General features: G+C 36.9%; 1 protein-coding gene across 3 annotated transcripts in view; it reads right to left on the minus strand.

Annotated features, from left to right (window-relative positions):
• Nucleotides 1-2936: 2936 nt before the first annotated feature.
• Nucleotides 2937-17315, minus strand: part of LOC110333779 (estradiol 17 beta-dehydrogenase 5-like) — a 39748-nt gene continuing 25369 nt past the window's right edge. Inside the window, exons 8-9 of one of the 3 annotated variants that reach the window (XM_021215486.1) lie at nt 5994-6076; nt 2937-3187 (exon numbers count right to left, since the gene is read on the minus strand). In XM_021215486.1, coding sequence (XP_021071145.1) covers nt 3145-3187; nt 5994-6076 — 126 coding nt within the window. In that variant the 3' untranslated portion in view covers nt 2937-3144. The remainder of the gene's footprint in view (nt 3188-5993; nt 6077-17315) is intronic. The other 2 variants (XM_029547466.1, XM_029547467.1) reach the window with 2 other exon arrangements.

The following is a 17315-nucleotide window of genomic DNA, read 5'->3' on the forward strand; positions in this document are numbered from 1 at the left end:
TAACTCAAATAAACCAGTAGCTTTCCTATACTCAAAGAATAAGCAGGATAAGAAAAAACTTAGGGAAATAACACCCTTCACAATATTCACAAACAATATAAAATATATTGGTGTGACACTAACCAAAAAAGTGAAAGATCTGTATGACAAGAATTTCAAGTCTCTGAAGAAGGAAAATGAAAAATACCTCAGAAGATGGAAAGATCTTCCACTCTCATGAATTGCAGGATTAATATAGTAAAAATGTCTATGTCATCAAAAGAATTCTCAAGGTTCAATACAGTTCCCATCAAAATTCCAACTCAATTCTTCATTGAGTTTGAAAGAGCAATTCTCAAATTATTTTCAAATAACAAAAAACTAGGGTAGTGAAAACTATTCTCAACAATACAATAACTTCTGGGGGAATCACCATCACTGACTTCAAGCTGTAAGTACAGAGCAATACTGATAAAAACTACATAGTATTGGTACATTGACAGCCAGGTATATCGATGGAATAGTATTGAAGACCCAGAAATGAACCAACACACCTATGGTCACTTGATCTTTGACAAAGGAGCTAAAACTATCCAGTGGAAAAATGACAGTATTTTCAACAAATGGTGCTGGTTCAATTGGCAATCAACATGTAGGACAATGCCAATTGATCCATTCTTATCTCCATGTACAAGCTCAAGTCCAAGTGGATCAAGGGTCTCCATATAAAACCAGGTACACTACATCTAATAGAAAAGAAATTGGGGAAGAGCCTTGAACACATGGGCACAGGTGAAAAATTTCTTAACAGAGCACTAAGATCAAGAATCAACAAATGGGACCTCATAAAATTGCAAAGCTTCTCTAAGGCTAAGGACCCTGTCAATAGGAGAAAACAGCAGCCAACAGATTGGGAAAAGATCTTTACCAATCCCACATCTGAGAGAGTGCTAATATCCAATATATACAAAGAACTCAGGAAGCTAGAATCCAGAGAACCAAATAACCCTATCTAAAAATGGGGCACAGAGCTAAACAAAGAATTCTCAACTCAGGAAACTCAAATGGCTGAGAAACACCTAAAGAAATATTTAACATCCTTAGTCATCAGGGAAATGCAAATCAAAATAACCCTGAGATTCCACCTTACTTCAGTCAGAATGGCTAAAATATTCAGGTAACAGCAGATGCTGGGGAGGGTGTGGAGAAAGAAGAACACTCCTCCGTTGCTCGTGAGATTGAAAGCTGGTACAACCACTCTGAGAATCAGCCTGGCAGTTCCTCAGAAAACTGGACATAGGACTACCTGAGGATCCAGCTATACTACTCCTGGGCATATACCCAGAAGATGCTCCAATATGTAATAAGGAAACATCCTCTACTATGTTCATAGCAGCCATATTTATAATATCCAGAAGCTAGAAACAACCCAGATGTCCCTCAACAGGCGAATTGATGCAGAAAATGTGGTACATTTCAACAATGGAATACTACTCAGCTATTAAAAACAATGCCTTCATGAAAATCGCAGGCAAGTGGATGGTACTTAAAATATCATCCTGAGTGAGATAACTATCCCAAAAGAACACACTCATGATATGCACTCACGGATAAGTGGATATTACCCCAAAAGTCTGGAATATACAAGATTCAATTCATAGACCATATGAATTCCATGAAGAAGGAAGATAAAAATTTGGATATTCCAGTGCTTCCTGTAAGGGGTAACAAAATACTCACAGGAGGAAATATGGAGACAAAGTATGGAACAGAGACTGCCTCACCTGGGGATCCATCCCCTTTGCAGTCACCAAACTTGGATGCTATTGTGGAGGTCAGGAAGTACTTGCTGATGGGAGCCTGATATGCATGTCTCCTGAGAGGCTATGCCAGAGCCTGACAAATACAGAGGCAGATGCTTGCAGCCAACCACTGGACTGAGCATGGGTTTGGGGGACCCAACTAAGGGATTGGAGAAGGGACCTAAGGAGCTGAGGTAGTTTGCAGCCCCCATGGAGGGATCAACATTGTCAAATGGCCAGAGCCCTGGAGCTCCTGAAGACTGGACCACCAAACAAAGAGTATACATGATCCATGGCTCTGGCCACATATATGGCAGAGGATGGTCTTATTGGATATCTGTGTGTGTTCAATGACCAAGTGTAGTGGAATGCCAGGGCTGGAATAGGTGGACGGGTGGGCACACCACCATAGAGGAAGGGGGTGGGATGGGATAGGAGGTTTCCGAAGGGGATTCCTGGTAAGGGAAAACATTTGAAACGTAAATAAAGAATATGGCCAATAAAAAAGTAAATGTAAAAAAATTAATAATAAATAAAATTATTTATAAATACTATATTTTAAAAAGACATTAAAGAGTTTAAATAAGGGTCTTTAATCATGAACAGTGCATTGCTTTTCCTGGGCATATTCTGATCTCCAGAACTGATGCATGTCACAAGACTGAGGAAGTTCTCTGTGCAAACAAAACTTAATTAGCTGGATATATGTTGCAAAGTATATTGATCCATATTTCCCAAAAAGAGACTTGCTTGGCAAGCATCTCCCAAATTTTCCTTCATCTGATTCTTCATGTGTTTTGAAGGTTGGTTTCCCGTAAACTCCTGTCAACCCTCCCTCAAGGATACTTCAGTCTGAGTTCCTAGAGAAATATTAGGACTCTAGGTTCCCTGTTGTATGTTTGGCACACTTTCTAGACTATACAGAATATGCTTTCTAATTCTTGAATTACCAGAGGGAAAAACTATTAATAAATACTTGCTAATACTACTTCCCAGAAGATGATAATTATCTTCACCATTATATCAGATATGTTAGTAAAATGTCTTTTATTAGTTCAATCCCTACACACACATTTCTAAGTAAATCCTTCCAGGATGCAAATGGATCAGGATAAATGAAAACACATAAACAATATAAGCTGGCAAAGATAAACCCTAAAGAAAAATGATTCTTTTATTTCTTAGAAAGGGGAAATATACTTAGTTTTTGCTTTCTTGCTTAAGATTGTAGGTTCAGAAGAGCCAGAATTGCTCAGAAGTTAGGATGAGGGTGATATGCAATCATCACATTTCAAGAGTACCATTCCTATACACTCTTCCCATGCAGTGACTTCTGGCACGAGGCACGACATGGATCTCCATGTTAGTATTCATCCAAAAATGGAAAATCAGGGTGGTCCTCAGAGCTAGAAAGATAAGTAAATCATATTAGTTTTTAGTGACTACTTTGAAATTGTTATTATTGTGAAAATAAACAAAATTATTTTCTAGTAATGCAGACCATATATCTTAAACATTATTGTATAAACAGTTGAACAAAAACTAAATTCTTATCATGCTCCTTTTCCTGGGTCTTATACAAAAAATAGATATTCAAATACACATCTATCCAAAAAAAGTAGTCAGGTCTCTTAATTACAATTTCTTAATTAAAAATAGAAACTGATCACCTTGTTTTGAAAAGAGACCAAGATACACATTCATTACTGAGACACACTTCAGGGAGATACAGACTGATAGTATCATTTCCATTTCATTTTACTAATTTATCAATTATTTTCTGTCTTCTATACCCACTATACTATTTGTGATTCAGATATAGAAAAAAATGGACTGGTGACATGGTTGAGTGGACAAAATGCTTTTGTTATAAATATGTGATATAATTTTGGATCCTCATTACCTACATAGAGTTGGGCATGGTAGCATACATGCCTCTGAATTAGATTTCCATGGTGGAATGGGAAGTAAAGACAGGCATTTTTCTGAAAACCCACAGGTAGCATGAAATACACAATGGAAACAAAATATTCTCCCCTAAACAAGATGGAAGGTGAAGAAGACAACCAATGTTGACCCCTGACCACCAGATGCATACAATGTTATACTCATATGCTCTCATTCACTCATACACATACATATATGCAATATCATACAAGGCAATACACAGAAAATAACTAAATGTATATAATATGAAAGGGTGTATCCAAGAAGATAACTATAGAAGATCAAAATTGACTAATAATCATTCAAGATATAAAGTAATAAAATTTGGGTACTTGCTAACTTTTCACAATTATTATATAAGTGAGCACTTGATGCTTGTTCTAAATATTAACATGTTTTTTTCACTGTCTTCATAATAAAAGTATTAATAATGGTTTCATTTACTAGAAATTTTTACTATATATTATTATTCATTAAGCTTGTCAGCTTATATAAATTCTCATATTTATGTACTTTTAGAAGTAGTTTTCCAATAGAACAAGAAAAATATATTATATTCTTTTTTACTGATGATTATATATATATATATATATATATATATATATATATATAAAATATTATATAGAAAGTGTTATACATATAACTATACCATACATATAATTTTTCTACCTCAAATTTATAAAATATATGGAGTATCAAGGAAGAGAAAGTTTCTGTTGTCTAGAAGTTCTTCATCATGTGGGTCTAGCTTCCACATGATATAGTGTTGGCTTTAGTCCTATTCTTTATAACCTCTGAATGTTCAACATTGAGGTATTGATATTCTAGAAAAACAATACCAAATGAGCTATAGAATTCACTAAGCCAGTTACTTGTATCACAAGCACAATGATTAGTTCTGAGAGGTACAATATAAACAAAATAGAACATTCATCCCATTGCAACATTAAATTGCCTGAATTAAATGAACAATTTCATTGAGGAAATATCATTTACCACAGAAAAGATGGTCACACATTTGATTAAGCAGGTGGCAGGACACATCACATGATGTTGGATTGAAAATGTTTCAACAGGCTTGTTAAATTGCCTCAAGTGTAAATCCCAGGACATACCAATTCAGAAGTCTAAATGAAGGATACAGATCCTTCACCACTGATGACCCAGAACTTTCCATAAAACAGGAGGAGAGCAGTAAGTTCAGGAAGTCAGCCTGAGCCATGCTCCATACCTCCTGCTCAGGTCACAGGACAGAATTCATAGGAGGATAGAAATAGTTGCTAAAGCTTTTGTCTCTTTCCTGATTAATGTGGTCTCTGGACTTCTTCTTTGAATTAAGGAAACAACTAATATTTATGTTATACTCAGCTCAGGAAAAAGTTGGAGTAAAATACGTTTACTAAGGGCTAGGAGAATGAATGAAAATATGTAGCTGCTGGAGCTGAGGCTGCAGGGAACCTCAAGTAAATCCCAGAGACCTGGCATAGGGAACCGCCCAAGGCTCGATGTGCATGACCTTAGCCTGAAATGTCCAACAGTGGGTGTATGGAACCTGAAGTGAGCACCTCCATTCGTCAGACAGGGCACCAATGGAGCAATAGGAATACAAACACACTTATACATTTTTGAACCAAATTTGTTCCATCTAAAAGAAATGCAGGGACAAAAATGGAGCAGAGACTGAAGGAATGGTCTACCAGTGACCATGGATATTGGGATCCATCCCATAGACAAACACAAAACCCTAACACTATTACTGATGCTATATTGTGCTTGCAGATAGGAGACTAACATGGGAGTCCTTTGAGAAGCTCTATGCAGTGACTGATGGAGATAGATGCAGATACTCCCAGTGAGGTGTTGGATTGAGGTTGGAATCCCAATGCAGGAGTTTGGGGAATGATTGAAGGAACTGAAAGGGTTGTCCACCCCATAGTAAGACCACCAGTGAAAAATAACCTGGACCCCTGGGAAGTCCCAGGGACTAAGTTACCAACCAAAGAACATAACACTGGCTGATCCAACCCCCCTGTACTATGTAGTAGGGGACTGCCTTGCTTGGCCTCAGTTTGAGAGGATCAGCCTAATCCTGTTGAGATTTCATGTCTCAGAGTAGGAGTATATTGGGGGACTTTCTCAGAGGCTATGAGAGGCAAGTGGGGAGGACAAACTCTTCAAGCAAGGACCAGTAAGGGGCAACATTTGGGATGTAAATAAATAAAATAATTAATTATTAAAAATTAATTTAAAAAAGAAATTACTTACCTAGTACAACCTATGTATCTGATATTTTTATTCAGGTCATCAAGAACTTTCATGTCCTCCAAAGTTAACTGAAATTCAAAAACCTATATAAAAGGAACTTGATTATTATATATATACTGCATATTTGCCAGTCTGCCTATTACAAATGTACCACACTAAATGGTGCAGATAAACTACTTAATATATTCAAGAGAGAAAACACATATTCATTAAATAATTAAGTGATGAATATCATATATGAAAGTAGCCTTCCTCTATGCAGAGGATAAACAGATTGAGAAAGAAATTATGCAAACAACATTCTTCACAATAGTCACAGATAATCTAAAGTATCTTGGTGTAGCTTTAAACAAGCAAGTGAAATATCTGTATGACAAGAATTTCAAGTCTCTGAATAAAGAAATCAAAGAAGATCTCAGAAGAAGGAAAGATCTTCCGTGGTTATGCATCAGTAGGATTAACATAGTGAAAATCACCATCTTACCAAAGGCAACCAACAGATTCAATGCAATCCCCAACAAAATTCCAACTAAATTCTTCTCATAGAAAGAGCAATTTTCAACTTCATATGGAAAACCTAAAAACCCAGTATAGCATAAACAATTCTCAACAATGAAAGAACTTCTGAAGTAATCACCATCCCTGACCTCAAGCTGTATTATAGAGCAATAGTGATAATAATCACATCCTTGTTTCACAGCCTGTTGTGCATGGGTCCTGCCAGGAGAGAGCTGGTCTCCCAGGAGTGCTCTCACTCCCGGGGCAAAGAAGTGAGATCTCTACTTTCTCTACAATAACCATCTGGAGCAGTGCCAGCTGGGAGCACACAGGACACAGGAAAAGTGGAGCAGCTGGGTCAGAATCCTTCCAGTTGCCATCTGCATCCAGAACTTGGACTGTTTCAGAACTCTCTGTACACAAGCTCTTCCATGAGAGAGCTGGTCTCCCAGGAATGCTGACACAGTCTTACAGGATGCAGGAGGGACAAGTTCCAGCCAGAAATAGCAAGACCAACTAACACCAGATATAACCAGATGGAGAAAGGCAAGCGTAAGAATCATACCAAAAGAAACCCAGGCTACTTGGAATCATCAGAACTCAGTTTTCTCAACACAGCATGTCATGGATCCCCCAACTCACTGGAAAAGCAAGATTTGGATTTTAAAATCATATCTCATGGTGCTGATAGAAGATTTTAAGAAGGAAAAAAATAACTCTCTTAAAGAAATACAGGATAGCATTTGAAATGTAAATAAAAAAAATAATAATAAATAAAAAAAGTCAAAAAAAAAAAAAAAAGATGTGACTTCTCATCTGTTCTTGCCACTATAACATTATTTTGCCATCATGTCCTCTAACCCTCTGAAATAGGAATCCCAATTAAATTTTTGGGATTTTTAATTTTTAATTTTTTTGGTTTTTCTTTGTAAGTTAAAAAAAATACAAAAGAACACTGGTAAACAGGTAGAAGCCCTCAAAGAACGAGCACAAAAATTCCTTAAACAATTGCAGGAAAACACATCCAAACATGTGAAGGAAATGAACAAAATCATCCAGGATGAATGGAAGTAGAAATAATAAAGAAATCACAAAGGGAGACAACTATAGAGATAGAAAACCTAGAAAAGAAATCAGGAGTCATAGATGTAAGCATCACCAACAGAATACAAGAAATAGAAGGTGCAGAAGATGCCACAGAAAATATTGACACAATAGTCAAAGAAAATGCAAAATGCAAAATGTTCCTAACACAAAAATTCCAGGAAATCCAGAACACAATGAAAGACCAAACCTAAGGATAGTAGGTATAAGAGAGAGCAAAGATTCCCAAATTAAAGGCCCAATAGATATCTTCAACAAAATTATACAAGAAAACTTCCCTAACCTAAAGAAAGAGATACCCATGAACAAAAAAGAAGCCTACAGAATACCAAATTGATTGGACCAGAAAAGAAATTCCTCTTGTCACATAGCAATCAAAACACCAAATGCACAAAACAAAGAAAGAATATTAAAAGCAGTAAGGGAAAAATGTCAAGTAACATATAAAGGCAGACCTATCAGAATTACACCAGACTTCTTGCCAGAGACTATAAAAGCTTGGAGATCCTGGGCACACATCATAGAGACCCTAAAAGAACACAAATGCCAGCCCAGTCTACTATACCCAGGAAAACTCTCAATTACTCAGATGGAGAAACCAAGATATTCCATAAACAAATAAAAGTTTACAGAATGTCTTTCCACAAGTACGGCTTTTTAAAAAGATAATAAATGGAAAATACCAACACAAGGAGAGAAGCTACACCATAGAAAAAGCACAAAAATAATCTTTTAACAATCCAAAAAGAAGATAGCCACATAAACATAATTTTACCTCTAAGAACATAAAGAAACATTAATTTATCCTTAATATCTCTTAATATAAATGGACTCAATTCCCTAATAAAAAGACATAGATTAACAGACTGGATATGGAAACAGGACCCAAAATATTGCTGCATTTGGGAAAACCACCTCAGTGACAATGACAGACACTACCTCAGAGGAAATGGCTGGAAAACAATTATCCAAGCAAATGGTCCCAGGAAACAAGGTGGAGTAGCCATTCTAATAGTGAATAAAATCAACTTTCAACCTAAAGATATAAAAAAAGATAAGGAAGGACAATTCATACTCATCAAAGGAAAAATATATCAGGATGAACTCTCAATTCTGAACATGTATACTCTAAATGCAAGGGAACCCACAGTCATAAAAGAAACTTTACTAAAGTTCAAAACACACATTGCACCTCACACAATAATAGTGGGAGAGTTCAACACCCTTCTCTCATCAATGGACAGATCATGGAAACAGAAACTAAACAGAAGCACAGTGAAACTAACAGAAGTAAGTAAACAAATGGATGCAACAGATATCTATAGGCCATTTCATCCTAAAACAAAAGATTATACCTTCTTCTTGGGACCTCATGGTCCCTTCTCCAAAACTGACCATGTAATTGGTCACCAAACAGGCCTCAACAGATACAAAAATACTGAAATAATCCCATGCACCCTATCAGAACACCAGGGACTAAAGCTGGTCTTCAATGATAATGTAAATAATAGAAAACCCACATACAAGTGGAAGNTNAACAACACTCTACTCAATGATAACNTGGTCAAGGAAGAAATAAAGAAAGAAATTAAAGACTTTTTTTTTTTTTTTTTTTTTTTTGGTTTTTTTCGTGACAGGGTTTCTTTGTATAGCCCTGGCTGTCCTGGAACTCACTTTGTAGACCAGGCTGGCCTCGAACTCAGAAATCCACCTGCCTCTGCCTCCCGAGTGCTGGGAATTAAAGACTTTTAAGAGTTTAATGATAATGAAGCCACAATATAAGCAAACTTTTTGGCACAATGAAAGCAGTCCTGAGAGGAAAATCATAGCTCTGTGTTCCTCCACAAAGAAACTGGAGAGAGCATATACTAGCAGCTTGACAGCACACCTAAAAGCTCTAAAAAGAAAGGAAGCAAATTCATCCAAGAGGAGTAGATGTCAGAAAATAAAGGAAGGGTTGAAATCAACCAGAAACAAAAAGAACCATACAAAGAATTAAACAAACTAGGAATTGGGTCTTTGGGAAAACCAACAACATAGATAAATCCCTAGCCAGACTAACCAGAGTGCAGAGTCAGTATCCAAAAAACAATTTCAGAAATGACAAAGGAGACATAACAACAAAATCTGAGGAAATCTAAAAAAATCATCAGATCCTACTACAAAAGTCTATACTCATCAAAATCTGGAAAATCTGGATGAAATGGACAATTTTCTAGAAAGATACAAGGTACCAAATTTTAATCAGGATCAGAAAAAGTTCTAATGATCTAAAGAGTCCCATAACCCCTAAATAAATAGAAACAGTCATTAATAGTCTCCAAGTCAAAAAATGGTTCAGGACCAGACGGGTTTAGTGCAGAGTTCTATTAGGCCTTCAAATAAGACCTAAGAACAATACTCTTCAAACTATTCCACAAAATAGAGACAGAAGGAAGACTAATCAATTCATCCTATGAATCCAGAAAGAGAACTTTAGACCAATTTCCCTTATAAATATAGACACAAAAATACTCAATAAAATTCTTGCTAACTGAATCCAAGAACACATCAAAATGATCATACATCATGATCAANTAGGCTTCATCCCAGGGATGCAAGTGTGGTTCAATATACAGAAATCCATTAATGAAATCCATTATCTAAACAAACACAAAGAAAATAATCATATGATTCTGTGACTAGATGCTGAGAAAGCATTTGACAAAATCACACACCCATTCATGACAAAAGTCTTGGAAAGATTCGAAATTCAAGGCCCATACCTAAACATAATAAAATCAATATACAGCAAACCAGTAGCTGACATCAAACTAAATGGAGAGCAACTTGAAACAATCCTATTAAAATCAGGGATTAGACAAGGCTGCCCATTTTCTCCCTACGTATTCAATATAGTACTTGAAGTACTGGCCAGAGTAATTAGACAGAAAAAAAGAGGTCAAAGGGATATAAATTGGAAAGGAAGAAGTCAAAATATCACTACTTGCAAATGATAGGATAGTATACATAGTGACACCCAAAATTCCACCAGAGAACTGCTAAACCTGATAAACAACTTCAGCTAAGTGGCTGGATATAAAATTAACTGAAACAAATATGTGGCCTTCCTGTAATGATAGGATAATCAGGCTGAGAAAGAAATTCAGGAAATAATCCCCCTCACAATAGTTAAAAATAAAATAAGATACCTTGGTGTGACTCTAATTAAGCAGGTGAAAGATCTGTATAATAAGAACTCAAGTCTCTGAAGAAAGAAATCAAAGAAGATCTCAGAAGATGGAAAGTTCTCCCATGCTCATGGATTGGCAGGATTAATAGAGTAAAAATGGTCATTTTGCCAAAATATAGATTCAATGCAACATCCATCAAAATTCCAACTCAATTCTTCATAGATTTAGAAGGAGGAATTTGCAAATTCTTCTGGAATAACAAAAAATCCAGAAAAGTGAAAACTATTCTCAACAATAAAAGAACTTCTGACTGAATCCTCATCCATAACCTTAAGCTGTACTACAGAGCAATTGTGATAAAAACAAACAAATGAAAAAATACAAAAATCAAACAAACAAACCAACAAAACCCCCCAAAATCCCTGCATGGTATTGATACAGTGACATCCAGGTAGATCAATGGAATAGAATTGATGACCCAGAAATGAACCCACAACCTATGGTCACTTGATCTTTGACAAAGGAGCTAAAACCATCCAGTGGAAAAAAAGACAGCATTTTCAACATATGGTACTGGTTCAACCTGTAGTTTGCATGTAGAAGAATGAAAATCAATCCATTCTTATCTCCTTTTACAAAGCTCAAGTCCAAATGGATCAAGGACGTCCACATAAAACCAGATACACTGAAAGTAATAGAAATGAAAGTGGGAAAGAGCCTTGAACACATGGGCACAGGAGAAATTTCCTGAACAGAACACCAATAGCTTAGGTAACTTCTAAGATCAAGAAGTTACAAATGGGGGCTCATAATATTGCAAAGCTTATGTAAGGCAAAAAAAAACACTGTCAATAGGACAAACCGGCAACCAACAGATTGGGAAAAGATCTTTACCTACTCTACATCCAATAGAGGGCTAATATTCAATATATACAAAGAACTCAAGAAATTACACTCCAGAGAACCAAATAGCCCTATTAAAAGTGCCGTACAGATCTAAACAAAGCATTCTCAACTGAGGAATATCAAATGGCCAAGAAGGACCTAAAGAAANGTTCAACATCCTTAGTCATCAAGGAAAAGAAAATCAAAACAATCCTGAGATTCCACCTTATACCTGTCAGAATGTCTATGATCAAAAACTCACTTTACAGCAGATGCTGAGGAGGATAGTGGAGAAAGAGTAACAATCCCCCATTGCTGGTGGGATTGAAGCTTGTACAACCACTCTGGAAATCAACTTAGTTGTTCCTCAGAAAATTGGACATAGTACTACCTGAGGACCCAGCAATACCCCTCCTGGGAATTTACTCAGAAAATGTTCCAAGATATAATAAAGACACATATTCCACGATGTGATGTTCATTCATACCATCCTTAATTATAATAGCAAGAAGTTGGATAGAACCCAGATGTCCCTCAACAGAGGAATGGATATAGAAAATGTGGTACATTTACACAATGGAGTACTACTCAGTTATTAAAAACACGGAATTTATGAAATTCTTTGCAAATGGATCAAACTGGAAAATATCTTCCTGAGTAAGGTAACCTAATCACAAAAGAATACACATGATTTACAGTCACTGATAAGTGGATATTAGCCCAGAAGCTCAGATGCCCAAGATACAATTCACAGACCATATTAAACTCAAGAAGAAGCAAGACCAAGGTGTGGATACTTCAGTCTTTCTTAGAAGAGGGGACAAAATACCCATGGGAGGAGATACAGAGACAAAGTGTGAAGCAAAATCTAAAAGAAAGGCCATCCAGGGATAACCCCACCTGTGGATCAATCTCATACACAGTCACAAAACACAGACACTATTTTAGATGCCATTAAGTGCTTGTTGACAGGAGCCTGAAAAGTTGTCTCCTCAGAGGTTCTGCCAAAGCCTGACAATTACAGTGGTGGATGCTTTCAGTCAACCACTGACTGAGCAGAAGGTCCCCAATGGAGCATCTAGAGAAAGGACCCAAAGAGCTGAAGGAGTTTGCAGCCCGATAGGAAGAACAACAATATCAATCATCCAGTTACCCCAGAGCTGCCAGGGACTAAACCACCCACAAAAGAATACACATGGAGATACCCATAGCTCCAGCCACATATGTAGCAGAGAAGGTCCTTGTCAGTCATGAATGGAAGGAGAGGCCCTTGGTCCTGTGAAGGCTCTATGCACCAGTATAGGGGAATTCAGGACCAGGAAGCAGGAGTGGGTGGATTGATGAGGAGGGAGTGTGGGGAGAGAATAGGGGTTTTTTGAATGGGAAATCAGGAATGGGGACAATATTTGAAATGTAAAAAAGAAAATATCTAATTAAAAATTTCATCTTATTGGTACAGAGACAAACAGGTTGATGAATCAAATAGCTTGAAGACCCAGAATTAAACCCACCCATCTATGGCCACTTGATCTTTGACAAGGAAAAAAACCATACAGTGAAGAAAAGAAAGCATCATCAACAAATGGTGCTGATCGAACTCAAGGTCTGCTTGTAGAAGAATCCAAATTGATCCATACTTATCTCCTTTTACAAAGCTCATGTCCAAGTGGATTAAGGACTTCTACATAAAAGCAGATACACTGAATCTAATAGAAGAGAAAGTGGGAAAATAGCCTTGAACACATTGGCACAGGGAATATTTTCCTAAACAGAATACCAATGGCTCAGGCTCTTATGTCAACAATTGACAAATGGGACCTCATGAAACTGAAAAGCTTTTGTAAGTCAAAGGAAACTGTCAATAGGATAAAATTACAACCTACAGATTGGGAAAAAAATCTTTACAAATCCTACATCTGATAGAGGGATAATACTCAAAATATACAAAGAGCACATGAAGTTAGTCTCCACAACACCAAATAACTCAACTTAAAATGGGTTACAGAGCTAAGCATAGAATTCTCAACAGAGAAACCTCAAGTGGCTTATATGCACCTAAAGAAATGTTCAACATCCTTAATCATCAGGGAAATGCAAATCAAAATGACTTTGCACAAATCAGAATGGCTAAGTTCAAAAACTCAGGTAACAGCAGACGCTGGTGAGGATGTGGAGACAGAGGTACACTGCTCCATTGCTGGTGGGTAGGCAAACTGGCACAACCACTCTGGAAATCAATCTGGAGGTTCCTCAGGGAAAAAAATGGAAATAATTCTAACTGAAGACCCAGCTATACTACCTTTGGGCATATATCCAAAATATGCCCCACCATATCACAAGGACACCTGCTCGTTTGTGTTCAGAGTAGCCTTATTTATAATAGCCAGAAGCTGGAAACAATCCAGATGTCCCTCAAATGAAGAATGGATACAGAAAACTCTGGTACACTTACACAATGGAATACTACTCAGCTACTAAAAATGAGGGCATTATGACTTTTGCAGGCAAATGGATGGAACTAGAAAATATCACCTGGACTGAGGTAACCCAAACTCAAAAGGACATACATGGTATGCACTCATTGATAAGTGGACATTAGCCAAAATATTCAAAATAACCATGGTACAACTCACAGACCAAATGAAGCTTAGCAGGAAGGAAGGTCAAAGTTCTCTATTTAGAAGGGAGAGCAAAATCATCATGGAAGGCAGATGTAGGGAGGAACATGGGTGGGTAAAGGGAGTGAGAGAGAAAATAAAAAGGGAGTCAGAATCAGGTAAGCAGGGAGGAAGACAAAAGAGAAACCCAGAGATCCAGGAGAATGAATAGAAATATGCAGCAGTTTTGGGTGGGGAACTGTAGTGGGAGCCACTAGAAAGTCCCAGACACCAAGCATGTAAAAGGCTCCCAGAACCCAATGGGGATAAAATTAGTTGAAATGCCTAAGAGCAGAGAGATAGAACCTGAAGAGACCTTCTCCAGTAGATAGAAATGACCCCCTGTAGAGGGGTGGGGCCACCCACCCATCTCAAAAGTTTTTAACCCAGGATTGTTCCTGTCTAAGGGAAATGCAGAGACAAAGGGGGGAGCATAGACTGAAGGAAAGGCCATCCAGAGACCACCCCACCTTGGGATCCATGCCATCCATAGACACCAAACCCAGACACTATTGCTGATTCCAGGCACTATTGCTGACAGGAGCCTGTTATGACTGTCCTCTGAGAGGCTCTGCCAGCACCTGACAGAGACGGATGCAGACATTTACAGTCAGTCATTGGACTGAGCCCACAGACCTCAATGAAAGAGTTAGAGGAAGGATTGAAGAAGCTGAAAGGGATTGGAATCCCATAGAAAGAACAACAATATCAACTAACCCAGATCCCTGGGATCTCCCAGGGACTAAGCCACCTACCAAAGAGTATTCATGGGTATATCTGTGGCTCCTGCTACATTTGTAGCAGATATCTTATCTCGAATCAGTGGGAGGCGATGTGCTTGGTTCTTTGGAGGCTTGATGCCCCAGAGAGGGGGGATGCTAGAGAGGGTAGATGGGTGGGAGGCACACTCTTAGAGGTGAAGTGTCTGGGCAAGGGAGTGGAGGGCCTATTCAAGGTGAGGCTGGGAAGGGGGACAATATTTGAAATGTAAATAAAAAATAATAATAAAGAAAGGAGAGAGAGAGAGAGAGAGAGAGAGAGAGAGAGAGAGAGAGAGAGAGAGAGAGAATGAACAATCTCATACACAAAGGTGTTAATAAGTAAGCTGAACAAGGAGAAAATGCACTATAATTCCAAGCATGATCTTAATCATGCTTTTTGAAGTTTCAAACAAATTAAGCACAGTAATTTAAATGTTTAACATAATTCAGTAGTTGTAATTGATGAAACATTTTCTTCATTTTAATTTAAAATTTTTTCACACAATATTTTGATTACATTTCCTTCCCCCCATGTTTTTCAACTTCCTCTCACCTCCCTACCTACCCAAATTCATCTCTATAAAAATAAATAAATAAAAAATAAAAAGAACAAAATAACCTAAAATTTAATAAGACAAAAAAATACCAAAACAAAATCTGAGTTAAAAACTGAGTTCCTTCTGTGTTAGTCAATTATTCCTGGGTATGGAGCTTGTTTTGGTGTGTAGTTGATATTCCTTGGAGAAAACTGATTCTCTCCACCAGGTGTCAGTGGCAAATAGCTTCTAATTGTTTAGGAGTGGGACTCTGCATCTACTTTCCCATTTTAACTCTGATGTTTTTTACTTGCTTAAATGTGTGCAGACTTTTTTTATGCTTTGAAAGTCTCTGTGAATTTGTATGTACTTCAGTCCCCTTGTAGTTGGAATATGGAAATAAAATGACTCCTAGTGATATATATTTCTGTACCCATAGATCAAAGCATTATTCATCCATCATAAGAAAGGCTTCATGAAGTTCATGCTAATTAACATGGTGACTCATAATTGTACAATGTGCAGAGAATGAAACACTTGGGGAAACGTAGACCTATTCGAGAGCCTTTTCATTAAACCCCTCCTCTCAGTGCTCAGGAGTCTATGTTGATGGCAAGCAGAAAGACTGTAAGAGCAAGAAGTGGTTGATGGGTGACTCCAACTAAGTAGTCTCAACACAGTTTTATTCTATGCCTAAAATGTGAGCAATCAGAATATAAAAAATGCCATCTTAATGCAATTCAAAGTAAGAGTCCTGTAAATATTAATAACTAATCTTCAAAGAAAAAGAAGTACCAACAAAAAAATTGCCTTTTATAAACTTAGTCAATATGATGGTCTCCTATTGTTAACAAATGGAAACAAATGGGCTCATGAAAGCAAAGTTCTCTTAATGAAAACACTGAGAAAAAGATGACTAGACTGTCTTAAGATCATTCATATTAAGTAACAGGCTCTTCTTTCAAGTTTTTTTTTTTATCTTTTTCACACATTTGGCAACTAAGGAAACATCAGAAAGCTATCAGTAAAAATTATGTTTTCTCTGACTCTATAGGAGAGAACAGAGTAAGTACAAATTCATTGGTTTGAATCTTATAGAAGTTAGCAATTTATACATAAAACTACTTGAATAAAAGGAAAATTCTATTATTATGATGACTGAACCTCTGAATACTGTCAAAAAGCCACAGTCTCTACAATAATAGAAAAGTTCAATGCAATATCAACTGTGTTAAACAAGTACTTAAATCCTCCAAGGGGAAACTGGCAAATTGACTGAAAATTCCTATAACAGATTAATTCATATAGAATAACCATGACCTATATACACTTGTGTAAAAGTGAGAGTTAGGACATCTGGAAGGTGGACTCATCCCTAAAAGGAAATACTTTAATCAATGTTAAAAATGAGTTTAGAAATAGGATCATTGATAACAAATTATTTTTCCATATTTAAATTGTAAGTGTGTTTTAGTCAATATGTGAAATGATAAACAGTAATTCTGGTCAAACTTAATAATAATCTGGAATGGATAGAGAATGATGATTTTTAAGGTAATGGAGAAGAATATGGGTATGTTTCATGCAGGACAGACTAACACCAGTCAGCCACAAAAAGAAAGAAAGGTAGAAAGAAAGAAAGGTAGAAAGAAAGAAAGAAAGAAAGAAAGAAAGAAAGAAAGAAAGAAAGAGAGAGAGAGAGAGAGAG

Source organism: Mus pahari, chromosome 16, assembly GCF_900095145.1.
Source record: "Mus pahari chromosome 16, PAHARI_EIJ_v1.1, whole genome shotgun sequence".
Lineage (NCBI taxonomy): Eukaryota > Metazoa > Chordata > Mammalia > Rodentia > Muridae > Mus > Mus pahari.